Below are 20654 nucleotides of genomic sequence, written 5' to 3' on the forward strand. Positions count from 1 at the left end.
GGTTTGATTCCTGGCATCCCATATGGTCCCCCAAGACTGCCAAGGACAATTTCTAAGCACAGAGCCAGAAGTAACCCCTGAGTACTGCCAGTTGTGCCCCCCACCCCCGAAAAATTTGCAGGACTAGCACAGGAGTAGGATACTGGCTCCACATAATTAGGCCCTGGCTCAGTCTCCAGGACTCACATCCACAGTTGCAGTCCTCAGAACCATGGCATTCACTGGGCTCATGGAGGTGTCCCTTGTCCTCTGTGTCCTGGTTTCATCTTGGCCTCAGCAATCTTGAATCCCTGATAGCCTTTGATTTATGTCACCACAACCAGCCCTATTGTAGTGCTGGATCTTTGGGACCTGTCCAGTCTCAATTATTTGGTCTCACTGCCCTACCTCCACTACACACACACACACACACACACACACACACACACACACACACACACACACTTACACATAGACCACTCCCTTGCTTTGTGCCTGTCAGGTTCTTTGTTCCAATTTGGGCCATGGACAGTGCTAGAACCCTAGTTGTCAGCTCCCTATAGCTCATGTACATTGCTGCAGGTTTGAATCCACTTCCTTTGGGCGGTCAGGGAATTGGACCACACCCAGTGTCCCTAGGCTTTACTTCTGGCTCTGCACTCACACAGGAAATACTCCTGGCAGGCTTAGAGACCATATGAGATGCTGGGGATCAAATCCGGGTTGACCATATGCAAAGCAAACACCCTCACACTGCTATCACTCAGACCCCATGAATCCACTTCTTATGCCCTGCATATGACAATCCCTTATCCAGTCCCCAAGCAAACACATCCTCTACCAGTGGTCACAGTTCTTACCAGTCTTTCCATGTTAGTGCTGAGGGAAAAAAAAGAAAAAGAAAAGGAAAATAAAAAACCTGGGGGCTCTTATATCCAGCAGAAAAGATGAAAGGAAGGAGCAGGTGGAGAGAACAAGGTTATGATCCAAATCTAACTACAAGGCAGAGTCATCTCAGAGGACCTTCTGCCCCCAATATTTTAGATAGAAAAACAGGTAAAGAGGCAGGTAAGATGCACAATGCTTCTCAATGGGATTTGAAAGGAAGGGTATCATTAGTTCCTGACAAAACCAATTCTGGGATTTATTTCTCTAACTGACAAATCCTAGATATCACTATTTGAAAAAGAGGTAAAAGGAATGAAGACAGTGCAAAGGGCTAGAACACATGCTCCGCATAGAAGTGGCTCAGAATTTGAGCCCTGTCACTGCATGGTGCCCCAAATACACTAGAAGGGATCCCAGAACATGGAATCAAGAATATTCTCTGCGGGCTGGAGAGATAGCATGGAGGTAGGGCATTTGCCTTGCATGTAGAAGAATGGTGGTTCGAATCCCGGCATCCCATATGGTCCTCCAAGTCTGCCAGGAGTGATTTCTGAGCATAGAGCCAGGAGTGACCCCTGAGCGCTGCCGGGTGTGACCCAACCTCCCCCAAAAAAGAATATTTTCTGAAAACCACTGAGTATGATAAAAAAAAAAAAAACACCAAAAAAGTAAACAGCTGGGGGCTGGAGCGGTGATGCAAGTGGCAGGGCATCTGCCTTGCACGTGCTGACTAGGACAAAGCACAGTTTGATCCCCTGGCGTCCCATAAGGTCCCGCTCCCCAAGCTAGGAGCAACTTCTGAGCACATAGCCAGGAATAGCCCCTGATGTCACTGGGTGTGGCCCAAAAACCAAAAATATAAAAAATAAAAAAGTAATTGCTGAAGCAATACAGCATGGTGCGGAGGGCACTTGTCTTGCACAAGGCCGACCTACTTGGGTTCAATCAATCTCAGCATCCCATTGAAAGGTAAAAGAAATAAAATAGGGCCCGGAGAGATAGCACAGCGGCGTTTGCCTTGCAAGCAGCCGATCCAAGACCAAAGGTGGTTGGTTCGAATCCCGGTGTCCCATAGGGTCCCCCGTGCCTGCCAGGAGCTATTTCTGAGCAGACAGCCAGGAGTATCCCCTGAGCACCGCTGGGTGTGGCCCCAAAAAACAAAAAAACAAAAAAAAAGAAATAAAATAATTTTTCTCTGCAGCTTCCTAGGACTCGCCCTTGACCAAAAGACACATTTTTAACTGTTGAGCTTCATGAAGACCCCACCTCTTTCTAAATCCCAAGGACTTGCCCTTGACATTTTAACTGTTGCAAACTTTATGACTTGTGTTTTCTAAATCTTGCAAAAATGTAACTGAGAAATTGGTGGTGGGAATCTTGCACTGGTGAAGGGGGGTATTCATATTTGTAATCACCGGTGTTTAAATAAAGATAATCTAAAAAATGTAACTGAGCAAATGTCAAGTGTCATGTATTCCCTGAAATGGACCACCCTACTGTAAACTATATAAAGGCTTGTTAGATCTGGTTCGAGGCTCTCTCTCATCCTCTGGCATGCTTGTAAATAAATAAAACCCGTTGCTTTTGCATGGTCTCTGCCTCTTGGAGTCATTAGAGGGGTGCGTGTGGAATTCCTGACCTTATCACCATATGGTCCCCAAGCACCATAAGGAATAATTCCTGAGTGCAGAGCCAAGAGTAACCCTGAGCACTACTCAATGTGGCCCAAAAACAAACAAACAAACAAACAAAAGGAAAGGGAAAAGCTGGTCTGGGAAGAAGAGCTCTGAGCATTCACGAGCTGCCGTAAGTAAGCTAGCACTGAGATGCTGAGATGAGATCTTTGAGGCAGAGTGTGGTGGCTAGGCTGCTGGGAGGAGATAGATGCTTATTGTTTTCAGGCTTGGACAACTGCCAATGGCACTGATATTTCATTGTTCCTGCAGGAAGAGAAGGGTACTGAGGCAAAAAAATAAAAGGCTCCTGGGCCCGGAGAGATAGCACAGCGGTGTTTGCCTTGCAAGCAGCCGATCCAGGACCAAAGGTGGTTGGTTCGAATCCCGGTGTCCCATATGGTTCCCCGTGCCTGCCTGCCAGGAGCTATTTCTGAGCAGACAGCCAGGAGTAACCCCTGAGCACCGCCGGGTGTGGCCCAAAAACAAAAAAAAAAAAAAGGAATTTGAAGCCAATTTTTGGGGCCGGGCGGTGGCGCTAAAGGTAAGGTGCCTGCCTTGCTTGTGCTAGCCTTGGATGGACCGTGGTTCGACCCCCCGGTGTCCCATATGGTCCCCCAATCCAGGAGCAACTTCTGAGCACATAGCCAGGAGTAACCCCTGAGCGTTACCGGGTGTGGCCCAAAAACCAAAAAAAAAAAAAAAAAAAAAGGCTCCCATAGGATAAATAGGTCCTGGAGAAGTTCTTTAAGAGGAGGACCGGCGAGGTGGCGCTAGAGGTAAGGTGTCTGCCTTGCAAGTGCTAGCCAAGGAAGGACTGAGGTTCGATCCCCACATGGTCCCCCCAAACCAGGGGCAATTTCTGAGCGCTTAGCCAGGAGTAACCCCTGAGCATCAAACGGGTGTGGCCCGACAAAAAAGAGGAGTTCTGTGGAAGGAGCTTGCCTTCAAGTCCCCTCCCACCATCTCTTCATTAGATGCAAACTGGAGCCTACTTTATGAGGGATGCTGTGTTGATGTTTATAGAAATAAAATCAACTACTAATACCCTTTTCGTTGTTGTTTTTTTTTTTCATTTGTTTTGGGGTTCCATCTCAAGATGCTCTGGGGTTCTACACTCAGGAATTACTTCTAGCGGTGTTCAGAGAATCATATGGGATGCTGAGGATCAAAGTCAGGTCGGCCACATGCAAAGCAAATGTCCAGACCATATACTATTGCTCCAGTCTCCTAATATCCTTTATATAAGCAAATGTGATCTAAATTTTGTCATTAGGAGTCAACCCAGAGGCCAGAGTGATAGCATAGCAGAGACAGTGCTTGCCTTGTGTGCAGCTCACCTGGATTGATCCCTGGTCTCCCATATGGTCCACTGAGCATGCTAGAAGTGATTCCTGAATGCAGAGCCAGGAGTAACCCCTGAGAACTGCTTGATAAGGCCCCAAATTAAAGAGAAGTCATCCCATAGTCAGGTTGGGAACTCTAAAAATAAAACTAAAATTAGCTAACATTCTGAAATGCTGTCTAATGTTTATGCTAAAATCTTTTCCATAGGACCAATTCTATTTTCCCTCCAAGAATTCATTAACATGGACACTTTTTTACTTGTTCATTTTAGACAAGAGGAAGCGGTTTTGAAACTAAGGGCCCGGAGAGATAGCACAGCGGCGGCGTTTGCCTTGCAAGCAGCCAATCCAGGACCAAAGGTGGTTGGTTCTGTTGTGTATGTAAATATTTTGGGGGATTACTATGTTACCCTAAACTGATTGGTGATTGTGCCCTACCCTAGGGTGTGACCTGGCATTCTGCCCCCACCCTAGGGTAGGACCTGATTCTGCTTCCACCATTGGTTGGTATCTGATCCCACCATTGGATGGGACCTGACTCTGGAGTATAAGAGCAAGGGTCTGTGGAAGGCGGGAGCTTTTTGGCTGGCTGGAACTGAATCTGAGTCTTTGGACTTCAGTTTTGTCCATCCGAATAAAGCAAATATTTCCACGAGCCTGATTGTCTGCGAGCTGTTTACCCGCCGTTTCACCTCAGAACCGGGGGCTAGACAGGGTGGCAGATGCGTGCTCCGAGCTGGAAGAAAAGGGCCTCATTCTCCATCCCACCATCAGTCAACCTCTTCAGGGGCTGACTTGCTACAGGTTCGAATCCCAGTGTCCCATATGGTCCCCCGTGCCTGCCAGGAGCTATTTCTGAGCAGACAGCCAGGAGTAACCCCTGAGCACCGCCAGGTGTGGCCCAAAAAACAAAAAAAAGAAAAAAGAAAAAAAAGAAAGAAAGAAAGAAACTAAGAGGTAGTATATACAAATACCAAGTCACAATGCACCTGAATCTTACATAATGTTATATGTATAGGAGAGGGAGTCAGAGTGACATCAGGTAAAGCATTTATCTTGCACACAGCAAGCCCAGGTTTGATCCCCAGCAGGCCATGTGGTCTTCTAAGCACAGGAGCGATCCCTGAGTGCAGAGCCAGCAGTAATCCTTAAACGTTGCTGGATATGGCCAAAAAGGAAAGAGAAATCAAGGGGTGAACCCAAAGGCAGTGATCAGACCCCAAAACAGCAATGCTCCTCAGACTAGAGAGAGCACAGGAGTTCAAGGTTCTTAACTGCTGGGCTTCCACAGACAGCCAAAGAGGAATATGATGTGAACTTCTCAAGCTGGTCAAAATGGTTGTCAGAGGCTGGAGAGAGAGGAGAGCAGGGAGGGCACTTGGCTCGAATGCAAGTGGACCCATGTTCGATCCTTGGACCATATGAGTATGGTTCCTTGGGCACCCATGAACCAGGAGTGATTTCTGAGAACAGAGCCAGGAGAAAGCCCTGAGCACAGTCGGGTGTGGCTGAAAAACTGTGTGAGTGTGTGTGTGTGTGTGTGTGTGTGTGTGTGTGTGTGTGTGTGTGTGTGTGTGTGTGTGTATACACATATATGCTGGCTGTGTAATCCAGTCCTGAAAACTTAACTTACTCTTTTTTTCCTTTCGACTTTTGTTTATTGAATAAAATATATTTACAAAGTTGATAGTTGAGTTTAAGCAAATCATATATCAACACCAATCTCCCATCACCCATATCAACTCTCACACCCCAGTGTTCTCATGATCCATAATCTTCCATCCACCTATCTCCTACTCACATCTTATCACCTTGAAAAAGCACATTGGAAAATACTGTGGTTACAGCTTAAATTTAATGTTCACAGTGATGTTGAGTCTGATCTTTGGATTTATAGTTATAGCACTGTCCCATGACTCCTTCAAATGAAAATATTGCTTGTCTTTTGCTTCCATCGTAGTGCAATTTGATTACCATAGTACAGCATTTTCTTTCTCTTCTTCCTTCCTTCCTTTTTTCCTTTCCTTTTTCCTTTCCTTTTTCCTTCCTTCCTTCCTTCCTTCCTTCCTTCCTTTCTTCCTTCCTTCCTTCCTTCCTTCCTTCCTTCCTTCCTTCCTTCCTTCCTTCCTTCCTTCCTTCTTTCTTTCGTTTTGGTTTTTGGGCCACACCTTGTGACACTCAGAGGTTACTCCTGGCTATGTGCTCAGAAATCACTCCTGGCTCAGGGGACCATATGGGACTCTGGGATTGAATCCAGGTCCATCCTGGATCAGCTGTATGCAAGGCAAATGCCCTACCACTGTGCTATCACTCCAGCCCCAGTATTTTCTTTCTTTTTAAAACACAAGGAAGGCCTCTTTTCTTTTAGTTATTATCTATTTTTTCTTTGTTTTTTGGGGGGGCCACACCCGTTTGATGCTCAGGGGTTACTCCTGACTAAACGCTCAGAAATCGCCCCTGGCTTGGGGGACCATATGGGAAGCCGGGGGATGGAACCGCGGTCGTTCCTTGACTAGCGTTTGCAAGGTAGACACCTTACCTCTAGCACCACCTCACCGGCTGCTATTTATTTATTTGGGAGACACACCAGCAGTGCTCAGCGCTCACTCCTAAAGGGACTCATGGAAACACAGGAGATTGTGAAGGATAGAATCCAGGTCAGCTGTGTGCAAGACAAACACCCTACCCCCTGTGCGCTCTCTCTCTCTCTCTCTCTCTCTCTCTCTCTCTCTCTCTCTCTCTCTCTCTCTCTCTCTCTCTCAGCTCACCTCGTCAATAGCATGCACCATCTCCAATGGGCTATTTGTTTGTTTTTATTTTTTATTTTTACTTAAAGTGTGTGGTTTATAAAGTTATTCCTAGTTGGTTTTTAGACATAACAATGTTCTACCACCAATCCCACCCCCAGCCTTGCCAACATAAAAGGCCTGTTTTTAATGTTGGTTGTTCAAGTTTGGGTCTTTTTTCAGTGTTGTTGACTCCATATTTTGGATATTTAGTTCTGTCCTTCCTTAACACCACCCATGCACCTGAGTCCCCTTGGCTCCTGCTTCCCTTTATTTTACACCTGTCTTTTTCTCCTTCTCCATTCTCTTTCTTTCTTCTCACTATACTCTGGGGCCAAGAATGTTCTTGAACAACACTGAAACCATTACATTCCTTCATGCAGTTATTCTAAATACTACATAGAAGTGACATCACTCTGTGTTTATCCTCTTCTGACTTTTTTCAAACTCAAGGAGAACACCTGCACCCCAAGGCTTTCCATGCACGAAGGTGTCTGGGGCTCCAGGACATTCCAAACCAGAGGGAAGGCTGTGGAAGGTGGGTAAGAATAGGAAAGCAAGACTGATGAAGCCTCACCTCTCCCCATCCCAGGGCCTCATCCACCCTGCCCGTCCAAGGCATGTGGGTCTGCAGCTCTGATCCTGAGCCCTGTCCTATTCCTCTCTGGGGTAACTGTCAGGGTTCAATTTCTACACCCACTGGACTGGGTGCTGGATCCGCTTCTGAAACGCACCTGCAGTGCCGCTGCGGCCACTAAGAGGCAGTGCTGTCCAGCCCTGGGCTGCGGGGACCTGCGCCAGGGCTCCTTGGAGCTCCAGCAGCCTAGAAGAAAAAGAGGAGGAAGAGGCGGACGAGGAGGACGAGGAGGAGCCTTGGAGTAGGGCCCCAAAACAAAACAAAACAAAACAAAAAGAGTAGGTACACAGTAACTTCTCACTCTTTTTTTGTTTTGTTTTGGTTTTTTTTGGAGCCACACTCCCGTAGTGATCAGTGGTTCCATCCCTGTCACCCCAGATGGTCCCCTGAGCCTGCCAGGAGCGACTTCTTTTAAAAGACAAAAACAAAACAAGCAAAAAACAGTTTTTTAGGGACTGTACAGATAGCACAGTGGTAGGGCGTTTGTCTTGCACACGCTGACCCAAGATGGACGCAAGTTCGATCCCTGGCATCCTATATTGTCCCCCAAGCCAGGCACGGTTTCTGAGCACAGAGCCAGAATTTTTGAGCGCTGCCAGGTGTGGCCCAAAAACAGAACAACAACAAAAAAAAATTGCACTCAGAAATTGCTCCTGGCAGGTTCAGGGGATCATATAGGATACTGGGAATCGAAACCAGGTCTGTCCCGGGTCGGCCACATGCAAGGCAAATGCCCTACCGCTGTGCTATCTCTCCGGTCCCAAGAGCGACTTCTGAGCACAGAAACAAGAGTAACCCCTGAGCGTTGCAGGGTGTGTCCTAAAAACCAAAATTAAGACCAAAAAAGGAATAATTGTGCTTTTTCTTCCATTTAATTTGAAGTGTTGACCATCATGACAATGGTAGTGAGTGAGAGAAATAGAAAGCCTGTCTCGAATACAGGCAGGGAGGGAGGGGCTGGAGAGATAGCATGGAGATAGGCATTTGCCTTGCGTGCAGAAGGACGGTGGTTCGAATCCTAGCATCCCATATTGTCCCCCGTGCCTGTCAGGGACAATTTCTAAGCACAGAGCCAGGAGTAACCCCTGAGCACTGCCGGGTGTGACCCTCCCAAAAAATGGGTAGAAACAAGCTGCCTGATTCAGTTAGTTTATCAAAAGAAGATAATATTACTTTGTCAACAGTAGTTGAAAAGAAATTTATAAATTATGAGGGAATTATAATTTATGTGGAAGACTAGGGACAGCATCCCTGACAATCATCAAATCTTACTCCCAGCTCTGGTGGCGCTCGAGGACTAGATGAGGCCAGAGATTGAGCACAGTTTGGCCCCATACAAGCTGCTGTTCTATCTCTGCCCCTCCATAACTAAGAATGCTCAGGATTTACTCCTGACTCTGCACTCAGGGATCACTCCTGGCAGGACTTGAGGGTAACATGGAGTGCTGGGATGAAATTCTGGCTGGCCACATGCAAGGCAAGTGCCCTCCCCACTGGTCCTAAAAGATTTAAAGATTTTGGGGCTGGAGAGGTGGCGCTTGAGGTAAGGTAGACTCTGCCTAGGACGAACCACAGTTTGATCCCTTGGCATCTTATATGGTCCCCCAAGCCAGGGGCAATTTCTGAGTGCATAGCTAGGAATAACCCCTGAGCATCAAACGGGTGAGGCAAAACAAAAAAAAAATTTTAAGAGGGAATGAAATTTTCTAATACATTTAGAGAATCTTGGTCACATTTGCTTTCCCTTTTATACTAGCTGTTTATTCTCACAGCTGCCTAAAAAAGTTTCAGTAAAAACTAGCTTGCGGGGCCGGAGAGATAGCATGGAGGTAAGGCGTTTGCCTCTCATGCAGAAGGTCATTGGTTCGAATCCCGGCGTCCCATATGGTCCCCCGAGCCTGCCAGGAGCGACTTCTGAGCGTGGAGCCAGGAGTAACCCCTGAGCACTGCCGGGTGAGACCCAAAAACCAAAAAAAAAAAAAAAAAAAAAAACTAGCTTGCGATCCAGAATAATAGTACCCCAGGGAAGGGCAATGGCCTTGCAAACAGTCAACCCAGGTTTAATCTCCATCATCCTATATGGTGCCCAGAGCCCGCCAGGAGTGATACCTGAGTTCAGAGTCAGGAGTAACCCCTGAACATTGTCAAGTGTGAGACTGCTGGTTGTGACCCAAAAACAAAGAACAACAAAACAAACTAGCTTACTTCAAAAAAAAATAGTGACGGGCCCGGAGAGATAGCACAGCAGCGTTTGCCTTGCAAGCAGCCGATCCAGGACCAAAGGTGGTTGGTTCGAATCCCGGTGTCCCATAGGGTCCCCCGAGCCTGCCAGGAGCTATTTCTGAGCAGACAGCCAGGAGGAACCCCTGAGCACCGCCGGGTGTGACCCAAAAACTAAAAAAAAAAAAAAAATAGTGACAAAAGATAGTAATTTGGTACTTCATTTATTTCCTTTTAGCCATTCACAGTTGTTCTGGGGGATCTTGAAGTGATCGATCTAGAAAGGATTCCCACTTTGAGCTTGGGGTGAGTCTCTCTGGAGCTGGCATACCCCTCTTTGAAGTCACCTGCACTAATCCAAGGCTGGGATGAGGCTGGGAGCAATGAATGGCTCCTGAGTCAGCTGTTCTACCACCTTCAAAGCACTGGAACAGTTTCTGAGATCTCACTGTGCCCTAAGACACTGTGTCTCGACTCAGGCCCCAGGAATTGGTTGGTTTGTTTGCTGGTTTGTGTGTTTGTTTTAATATAGTCACCATAAAACTACAAAACTCTTCAGGATTGGGATTCAAGATTGTCATGTTTCAACACCAGTCCCTTCACCATGTTCAACCCCCACCCTGCCCTTTGGCCTCCCATCAATCTTTCTACAAGTGCCTTCTTTTTTTTTTTATTTGTATGAATTTGGATAACACATATTGGCTCTCTCCTGTACAAGATATAAAGATTTGCTGCCCTGGCCAGCAAGAGTGTGTGTGAGGAGAGGGGGGTAACGGCCCCACAGGGCCCGTCTCCCAGGTTGGTTAGGCACTCTGGCTCTCTGGGCAGGCCCCACTGCCTTTGTGCCCCTTGTCCTTGGTCTTGCTCACAGTTTTGGTGGCTGTGTCTCTGTCCTTCTTGGCCAACTTTCCAGCGTCTTTTTTTTTATTTTCTGCCCTTGCCCTTGTGCTGGGTGGCAACGCCCAGAGCAGCAGCTACCAAGGAATCCTAGTGAAATGAGAACAGAAAGTCTTGCTTCTTAAGAGAACTGGAGAGCTAAGCTGGCAAAAGCCATCGAGGGAGACTGTGCCAGGAAAGCCGCGAGCACCAGTCAAGTGATGGGCTCTCATGAGGCAAGGACAGATGACAGCTCTGGTTCTCATAGCCAGCCCACACATAAAGTGCTGTCCATGAGCCTAAGAGACAGTACTGAGGTTCGAGTTCTTTCCTTGCACGCAGACAACCCTGATTCCAATCCCCAGCACTGTATATGTATGGTCCAAGCACCACTATGAATGAGCCCTGAGCATCAGACATGGCTCCAATTTCCCTTCCAAATGGGATGCAATAAATGTCTAGATTCCCAGCACCTCAAAAAGCAGAGGGAAAAAAATAAACAACTGGAAAAATTGATCCCCAGGACCTACCAAAAAAAAAAAAAAAAACCAAAACCAACCCTGGAAATTTGTGAATTAATTATTTTATTTATATTATATTATAAATATTCTATTTTATTTATTTATAAAATATTCTTTTCCTGCGGCTGAAGAGAGAGCACAGTGGGGAAGGCGCTAGCCTTGCACCTGGCTTACCCGGGTTCGATCCCCGACACACCAGAGGGTCCCCAGGGCACTGCCAGGAGTGTGACCTGTGAACACAGAGCCAGCTAGGCATTAGTAATCCCTAAGCACTGCCAGGTGTGGCCCCCAAAACCAATCGGCTTTCTTCTTTTCAGAAATGATCCCACGGACACCCCGTCTCTGAAACTAGGGGTGGACCCAGGGTGCTCGCTTGCTCGGGAATCATCCGGTTGACAGTTCAAAGAAATCAACAAACTAGCCACAGCTCCAGGCTGCGCGCGCAGCGAGACGATCAGGAAGGGCTAGCCCTACCCCACAGCGCAGGCGCGCTCGGGCCCCGCCCCTCCTCGCCCCGCCTCTGCCTCTGCGCACGCGCACTCCACCCCCAGGAAGGCCCTGCGCACGCGCACTCCGCCCCTCGGCCCGCCGTCCACGCTCACCGCGCATGCCCGCGGGGGGGGGCTGGGACCGTCCGCGCAGGCGCGCCAGGCAGGCCAATGGCACAGCTAGCGGGAAAGTCGAGCGCTGCGCCCCGGGGACCATGAGCTGTCAAGTGCACCCGGCCGAGTCCGGGACGGAGGTGAGAGCCGCTGCGGGGCGCAGAGTGCAGGGCGGGGTGCAGCTGCTGCCGGGCGGAGCGGGGTGCACGGTTCCGGGAGGCCCCGCAGGCCTCTCGTCCCCTCCCCGGTTTGCACCTGAGCATTTGTGGCTCCCGGGGAGCGCGCTGCAGTCCAGCAGGCGGGCGCAGGTTCGAGGCCGTGCATGGGGTGGGGGGACCGACGGAGGTAAGGAAAAGGTCAGTCGAGCTTGCCTCCAGCTGTGCTCGCAGCAGAAACAGCAGCTCTTGTGATGGATGGTAAATAGAGTACAAGGCAGGAGAGACCTGGGCAGCGAGTACAGACAGACTAAAGCGCAACCCACGAGCATTTGGAGTGCCATCATCAAAATTACTAAGGTTTGAGGCCGGAGCAATAGCACAGCGGTAGCACACGGCTGTCCCAGGACGGACCTGGGTTCGATCACCGGCGTTCCCTATGATGTCCGAGCCAGGAGCGATTTCTGAGTGCATAGCCAGGAGTAACCCCTGAGCATCACCGGGTGTGGCCAAAAACCAAAAAAGAAAAAAGAAATGTCCTAAGGTCCATGAACAAAAGTCAGTCTCAGAGGAAGCAGCTACTTCCAGAGTCTCAGACCAAGTATTACACAGATGGTTTTTATTCTTCGGTTATGCAGACACCTCACAGGAGAGCATCGGATCAAATGACTCAGAAGTGAAAAACACTGTGCAACGACGCATATAAAGATTCATCAGAGGGGTCCAGAGACCTAGGACAGGGAGGAGAGCACTGCCTTGGAAGCTGGCCCACCCAGGTTCGATCCCCAACATTCATGGCATGATCTCTTGAGCCTAGCAGGCGTGAGCACAGAGAATCCCTGAGCACCTGCCAGGTATGGCCTCACCTGGCTCAAGGACCCTCCTGGCTTACTCGATCAGATCAGAACCGTGAGCTGCAAGAGATCAATCAATCAGCAGGGGCCCCACACACCCCCTACTTGCGCCAGGGCTGAGGGGCTTGCTATTTTGGGTTGCCTTGATTTGGGGCTGCACCGAAGAGGCTCAGGACATCATGCGGGGTGCTGGGGATGGAACCTGAGTTGGCTGTGTGCGAGGCAAGCGTCCATCATGAGGGCTGCTGGGGATGGAACCTGAGTTGGCTGTGTGCGAGGCAAGCGTCCATTTGACTCGTCTCTGCCTGCGCCTGGTACAGGAAAGGCAGCCCTGCCGGGATAGCTTAGTCTAAGTTGCTAAGGACAAAGAACAGAACATCACCACTTAGGCCCCGGACTCCACCGCTCCCTGCAAAGCAACCAGCGGGGAGATCTGGGGCAGGGCCGTGCAACCCGAACGGGGCACTCTGAGCGCCCCGCCCCCCGGATGCCCTCTGGACGAGCGGGCCGTCCCGCTCAGAGGTTAAACCTGGCTATGCTCTCAGAAATTGCTCCTGGCTTGGGGGACCATCTGGGATTCCGGGAATTGAACCCAGGTCTGTCCTGGGTCGACCATGTACAAGGCAAAATGCCCTACTGCTGTACTATCTCTCCGGCCTTTTTTTTTTCTTCTAATTTTTATTATACACCTGTGATTTACCCAGTTGTTCATCATACAGTTGTTTCAGACATGAAATGTTTGAACACTAATCTCACCTCCAGTGGGACCTTCCATTTGCCAATGTCCTCAGTTTCCCACCCACCACCGTAGACTACCCCCTTACAGGCACAAATTTACTCCATATTTTTTGTTACAGCACAAAAGCAAATGGAATGATCAAAACTTAGATCAACCAGGATCAATTCAAAATAACTGCCCTATCTATCCATATTGTTACTAAAGTCAGTGTCTAAAGATTTACAGGGCTGTGATTGGTGATCAGTTGAGCTGTCTTACTGTTAAGTCTTACTGGGCTTGGTGGGCTTCTACAGAACTTCATCATTAGATTTTCTGAGGTCCTACTGGGTTGACATTACTATAAAATACTGAGATGTCCGGGATCTGAAACAATTTGGAGGCTTGGTAGTTTGATATGGTTAAGTCATGGAGCTAGCCATTTCTGTGGGAGAATGTGGGCTACTCTGGTTCATGTAGATGTGACAATAAGCCAATCAAACATAGCTTGCCGGTGCCTCCTCTGGCTGGGGCCGAGGGTGGCCTGGTGCAGAAAAAGTACATGTAACAAAGGGAGTTGTTGCTGGCCCTTCAGCGGGTTACACACTTCTTCAGGGAGGAAACTCTCATCATGGCATTTGGCTTTTTGTTTTATTTGTTTGTTTTTGGTCTTGGAGCAACACCCAGCAGTGCTCAGGGGTTACTCCTGGCTCTACACTCAGAAATCGCCCCTGGCAGGCTCGGGGAACATATGGGATGCTGGGATTCAAACCACCTTCCTTCTGCATGAAAGGCAAATGCCTTACCTCCATGCTATCTCTCCGGCCCCGAAAAATAAACTTTTCTTAGGGAACAAAACTTTTCTTCAGAGATATATTTTCTGCTCTAAGGTCCCTCCAGACCCTCAAATAACCAAGATTTTTCATAGATGGGAGACATTGGTCGAGTTCTAGAATCTTATACTTTGAGGTAATGTGTTCTCTTGTCTTCATTTCCTTTAACAAGCTCCTTGCCCGACTGGAGGGTCGAAGTTCTTTGAAAGAAATTGAGCCCACACTATTTGCTGAGGAAGACACACCTGCTCAGGGTAAGATGCCACCTCGAACTCGGCACAACTGCCTAGAGGAGTGTCAAGAAACACTGCCAGGGGCCAGAGCGATATCACAGCTGGTAGGGCTTTTGCCTTGCACACAGCACACACAGCCAATCGAATTTGATCTCTAGCATCCCATATGGTCCCCTGAGCCTGCCAGAAGCGATTTCTGAACACAGAGCCAGAAATAACCCCTGAGTGCGGCCAGTTTGCATGTGTTCTTCGTCTTTAGGGGTTGGGCCCACACCGGCCACTGCTTGGGACTCACCAGGCAAGTGCCCTCCCCACTGTGCAGTGACTCCTGCCATGCAGGACAGATGCAAACTCACATCTGAGGTTGTGCTGTAGGTGAATAGGCCTCCTGCCTTCCATGTGCTCGATGAAGATCACGTTAGCTGTTCTGGATGAAGCTCCAGAGGACACAGTGGCAGGGCTTTTCCTTTTGGCTCCCGTGGCAGTGCTCCAGGCTGTTGACCAGCATCCTAGGCCTGCTTTTGCAGGGTCTGGGAGGCCTGGTGCCTCTGGTTCAAGGTTTCCTGGTACTACTTTGCTGTGCTCGGCCCACACAGGGCTTCCTATTCCTGCTCTCTGGTTCTTTCTTCGGTACAAGGTGGAGTGTGGGGGCTCAGCATCATGAGTGTGCATGGTCCGTGTCAGGAACCATGCCCAGAGGTGCACAGATGGTCACTCAAGCATGACCTGTGGTGTACCCACTGGTGTTTATGGATGCAGGGTGAACCAACCCCTCAAATCCAAACTGGTAGGCAGAGGGAAATATTCTCTGGTCATTCCGACATAGAAGCATTATTTAATTCTAGAAGATGGCTTCTAGGGTGAGTGTGTTCCCTGCAACAGCCAGGAGAATTACCCAATTCGCACTTTTTTATCCAGACCCTAGGAATCTGCATGTGTAACCAGATTTCGAGGTCAGGAGGTTCCACCTTAAACGGTTAAGAACACGAATTAGCAAAAGCTGGAAAGTTCTGTTCAGTTGGGTCTCAATTGAAAGGTTCTACCCAGATGGGTTGAAGGGGAATGTTCTGTTTGAGTAGTTCTAAGTGGAAAGTTCTGTCTGAAGGTCCAAGTGAAAGGTTCTGTCCAGGTGGGTTGAAGTAGAAGGTTCTGTCTGATGGGTCTGAGAAGAAGGTTCTGTCCGAGTAGGTCTGAGTGGAAGGTTCTTTTCGGGTGAGTCTGAAGTTGAAAGTCTGTCTGGAGGGCCAGAGCAATAACACAGCAAATAGGGCATTTGACTTATGAGGCCAAGACTGCCAGGAGTAACCACTTAGCGCCTCTCGGGCCCGGAGATATAGCACAGTGGTGTTTGCCTTGCAAGCAGCTGATCCAGGACCAAAGGTGGTTGGTTCGAATCCCGGTGTCCCATATGGTCTCCCGTGCCTGCCAGGAGCTATTTCTGAGCAGACAGCCACGAGTCACCCCTGAGCACTGCCGGGTGTGACCCAAAAACAAAACAAAACAAAACAAAACAACAACAAAAAAAAAAAAAAAAAAGAAAGAAAGAAAGAAAGTTCTGGTCAGATGGGTCTGAAATGAAAGGTTCTGTCTGGATGGTCTGAAAGGTTCTAGATGGGTCTCAGTAAAAGGTTCTTTTTTTGTGTTATGATTAGAAGGTTTAGTTAAGGGGGCATAGCGATAGCACAGTGGTAAGGCATTTCCCTTGCACGTGGTTAACACAGGACGGACCCTGATTCGAATCCTGGTATCCCATATGATCCCCTGAGCCTGCCAGGATTGACTTCTGAGCACACAGACAGGTATGACCAAAAACAAAAAAAGAAGGTTGAGTCAAATGGACCTGAGTGGAATTTTCTGTTCAGGTGGGTCAGAAGCAGAAGGTTTTTCCAATGGATCTGTGTATAAGATTCTTTCCAAGTGGGTCTGAAATGAAAGGTTCTGCCTGAATGGGTCTGACTGGAAGTTCCTGTCCATTTGATTGGAAGGTTTTTTCCATTGTTTCTGAGTTTAATATTCTGTCTAGATGAGTCTGAATAGAAAGTTCTGTCCAGGTGGGTCCTAGTGGAAGGTTCCGTCTAATAGGTCTAAGTAGAAGGTACAGCCCAATTAGTATGAGTGCAAGATTCTGTCCCATGGGAAAAGTTTTGTCTGAGTGTGTCTGAGTGAACAGTTCTGGCTTGATTTATTAATCTTTCCCTGCTACCTGCTTCTTCCGACCCCTCTGCGTAGAGTTAGAAATACATGTGTGGGGTGATCTCACAAACTTGCCAGGGAGCATCTGAAGTGGAAAGTTCTGTCTAGGTTCAGAGTGGAAGGTTTTGTCCAATGGGTCTGAAGTGGAAGGTTCTGCCTGAAGAGTCGAAGTGGGAGGTTCTGTCCAGGTGAGTCTGATGTGGAAAGTTCTCACAGGAGCCTGTCTGCGCCTTGTGTTCTCTCTCCAAGTGCCTAGCCAAAACTGCTTCTGTATTAAACCAATACCGTACACCAGGAGAGGGAAGGTTGAGTAATTCCGGTGGGCTTTTAGACATCAAAAGAGAGATTTAACAGAAAGAGGAAGATGCCTTTGTTTTTGGCTAATAGCTGGGTGTCATTTTACAGGGTGGTGTGAAGTATAAGATTTTGTCTGGGTCATTCTGCGTGGAAGATTCTGTCCAGGTGGGTCTGAGTGGAAGGTTTTGTCTTCTGGGTCTGAAATGAAAGGTTCTGTTCAGGTGGGCCTAAATGAAAGCTCTTTCAGGGTGGGTCTTAGAGGATGGTTCTTTCGATGAATTTGAGTGATAGATAGTTCTGTTTAAGTGGGTCTAAAGTAGAACTTTCTGTCATTTGAGTTTGAGTGGAAGGTTATGTTCATGGTCTGGGTGATTCTGAGATGGAAGGTTCTGTCCAGGTGTTAGAGTTAGGTTAGAGTTAGGTTAGTTAGAGTTAGGAGTTAGAGTGAAGGTTCTGTCTTGGTGGGTCTGAGTGGAAGGTTTGCCCAATGGGTCTGAGTGGATGCTTCTATCTAATGGTTCTGACAGAAGGTTCTGCCATTGGTGTGAAGTGGATGGTTCTGCTGACGAGCCTGAGTGGTTGGTTCTGTCCAGTGGGTCTAAAGTTGAATATTCTATCCAGATGGGTCTTGGTGGAAGGTCTGACAGGTGAGTCTGAATGGAAGTTCTAACCAGGTGGGTCTAAATGCAAGCTCTGTCAAGGTTAGTCTTGAGTGGAGGTTCTTTCAATGGGTCTAATTGGAAGGTTCTAACCGGGTGGGTCTGAATGGAAGGTTCTGTCTGTTTGGGTTTTTTTTTTGTTGTTGTTGTTGGTTTTGGTTTTTGGATCACACCCAGCTGTGCTCAGAGGTTACTCCTGACTAAGCTCAGAAATCGCTCCTGGCAGGCTTGGGGGACCTTATGGGATGCTGGGATTCAAACCATCGTCCTTCTGCATCTAAGGCAGTTCTTCTCAGTTATTTTCTGTCATGCCCCCATAGGAAGAAGAAAACATTTTTAACCTGCAAAACAAAAATATCTAAAATAATTTGAGCTTATTTTTTAATCAGAGGTGATGTCTGGATTAATGGCTACAGTGAGCACGTTTTGCAATGCATAGCTTTTTGAAGCGGGGTTTGAAGCAGGACACAGCAACTCTCAGCTCCAGAGACATACAGAGACATAGCTTAGCTTGTTATGACAGTGTTTGCCACGGTCAAACATGCCCCCCTTTACAGAGCCTTGAGCCCTACTTGAGAACCACTGATCTAAGGCAAACGCCCTTCCACTGTGCTATCTCTGGTTCTGTCAAGGTGGGTCTGAATAGAAGGTTCTGTCTAGATACATCTGAAGTGGAAGGTCTGTCTGATGATGAGTGGAACGTTCCTTCTGAGGGTCTAGTGGAAGGTTCTGTCCATTGTGTTCTGATTGGAAGTTTTTTTCTGTTTGTTTGGTTGGTTTGTATTTTTGTTTTGTTTTGTTTTGGGTCCACATCTGTGACGCTCAGGGGTTACTTCTGGCTCTCTGCTCAGAAATTGCTCTTGGCGGGCACCGGGGACTGTATAGGATGCCAGGATTCGAACCACTGTTGGTCCTGGGTCAGCCACTTGCAAGGCAAACACCCTACCACTGTGCTATCTCTCCGGCCCTGGAAATTTCTTTCTTGTGGATCTGAGTGGTAGTTCTGGCTAGTGGGTCTGAGTGGAAAGTTCTGGCCATGTCAGTCTGAGGTGAAGATTCAGTTTGGGCAGGTCTGGAGTGGAAGGTTCTATTTGGATGTATCTGAAGTAGAAAATTCTGTCCCTTGGGTTTGAATGGAAGGTTCTGTCTGGTGGGATTGATTGGAAGGTTCTAACCAAGTTGGGTCTCAACAGTGGACATTCCTGCCTGAGTTAGGCCTAAAGTGGAAGGTTTTGTCTGGGTGTATCTGAGTGGAATTCTAATTCTTTCCGATGGGTCTGAGTGGTAGTTCTTTCCACGTAGGTTTGAAGTGGAACCTTCTGTCCATTGGATCTGTGTGTAAGTTCTATTCAATGGGTCTGCAGTGGTTTGGCAGCAAAGCTGTTCCTGTTGTCATTGCTGGATGTCTGGCCACAGTGGAGAGAGAAAGAACCATACTCTGGAGAAAGGAGGGAACTGGTTAGTAGACTAGGGTCCCCGTTGTTGATGCAGTCTCCAGCATATCTTCACAGTGAGACAGGCAGAGTCCAAGGCCAGGCCGAAGTGAGTATTTGCAGCTGAGGGTGCCCATGGCATCCTCATACTGGCCATGAGGTGGGCCCTGAGCTCTTGCCCTTGGTACTATTCTTGAGGACACGGCATGGAGAGCAAACAGTGTTGTGGGCTTGTTTGAGCCCCAGCTACTGCCTCAGTGCTTCTGTGTGGCATTTCCCTGAGTACCTGTGTTGGGAGTGGGAGCAGAGCACCGGCATCCCATCAACAGTCATCCCTTTCCTACATCCCTCGTGCTCACCCCCCAGATGGGGGGCTGTCTTTGAGATGCACGGGGTTGCAGGGATCCCCCATCTCAGAGGTCATGGGGATCACAGACTCACTTTTTAAGAGGCTAGGCTTCCTCTCCCTGCCCTGGAAAGGCCTTCCCTTTCTGAGGCCTGAGCATAGGACCACAGGAAGGGCACCTTTCTTACATGTGGTCAGCCCGAATTCAAACCCTAGCACCCCTGATGCTACACCCTGGAGCCCTTTATCCCACCCAGAAGCAAAAGCTGAAAGAATTTCCTTTGCGCTTGGTCGCTGCTTCTTTTCCTTCCTACTGCAGTCAGTGCTCCGTGTGGTTGTCACATGACTGAGGGACGCTGTGACCTTCTGACACTGTAACCTTCACACAGGCCACATCCTGGAGCTGCATGGCCCCGAGGGCACGGGCAAGACAGAGATGCTTTACCACCTGACAGCACGCTGCATCCTCCCGAGGGGCTCTGGAGGCCTGGAGGCCGAGGCCCTGTTCATTGACACCGACCACCACTTCGACCTGCTCCGGCTGGTGACAGTGCTGGAGCACCGGTTGCCAGGAAGCTCGGAGGGGTGCGTGCGGGCCTGCCTACGCCGCCTGTGGGTGCTACGGTGTGTGAGCAGCACCCAGCTCCTGCTCACACTTCACTCGCTGCCTGAGCTGCTGTGCCGCCGCCCAGGGCTGAGCCTGCTGCTCCTAGACAGCCTGTCCACCTTCTACTGGATGGACCGTGCCCTGGGTGGCGAGAATGCCCGCCTGCAGGAGGCACCCCTGCATCACTGCGCAAAGCTCCTGGAGCAGCTGGTGGGTGCCCACCGCCTGCTGCTGTTCGCCACCACGCAGGACCTCATGCAGAGACGCCATGGAGACCAGGACCAAGTCCGGGACCCGGAACCCAACTACCGACCCTACCTGTGCCAGGCCTGGCAGCGGGCTGTGCGCTACAGACTCTTCTTTTCCAGGCATCACGATGACGAGCACAGCCTGCGGTTCTCGGTAGTTTCTCGGCACTTGGCAGGCCACACCGTGAAGAGACAATTCTTCACCGTTGGAGAAACCGGGGTGCGGTTTTGTTGATGGTGCTACGGACCCATCAACATGTTGCCGAGTATTTAAGTCTTATTTTTTAATTTTTCGGTTTTTTTGAGCTACACCTAGTGATGCTTAGGGTTTCCTCCTGGCTCTGCGCTCAGGGATCACTCCTGCAGGTGCTTGGGAGACTCTCTGGGATTGAGCCTGAGTCAGTCGTGTATGAAGCCAGTGCCCTGTGGGGGAGTGTTTCTAAGCTTCAAGTGGCCGCACCTGGTTCCCCTGCTCAATTCTACCTATGGAGTGTGAGCTGTAAGCTGACCAGCTCCTGCCCCACAGACACTGGCCACTCAAGCCAAATGGACC

The 20654-nt window shown here is 49.0% G+C and overlaps 1 protein-coding gene across 2 annotated transcripts in view; it reads left to right on the plus strand.

Moving 5' to 3' along the window:
* The window catches only part of XRCC2 (X-ray repair cross complementing 2), an 813538-nt gene extending 793163 nt beyond the window's left edge, over positions 1–20375 (plus strand). The window contains exons 2-4 of one of the 2 annotated variants that reach the window (XM_049785302.1): positions 11612–11668; positions 14258–14339; positions 19636–20375. In XM_049785302.1, coding sequence (XP_049641259.1) covers positions 11630–11668; positions 14258–14339; positions 19636–20336 — 822 coding nt within the window. In that variant the 5' untranslated portion in view covers positions 11612–11629 and the 3' untranslated portion in view covers positions 20337–20375. Of the gene's footprint in view, positions 1–11564; positions 11669–14257; positions 14340–19635 lie in introns of those variants that run through there. The other variant, XM_049785301.1, reaches the window with a different exon arrangement.
* The last annotated feature ends 279 nt before the right edge of the window (positions 20376–20654 follow it).

The sequence above is a fragment of the Suncus etruscus genome, chromosome 13 (assembly GCF_024139225.1).
Source record: "Suncus etruscus isolate mSunEtr1 chromosome 13, mSunEtr1.pri.cur, whole genome shotgun sequence".
Classification (NCBI taxonomy): domain Eukaryota; kingdom Metazoa; phylum Chordata; class Mammalia; order Eulipotyphla; family Soricidae; genus Suncus; species Suncus etruscus.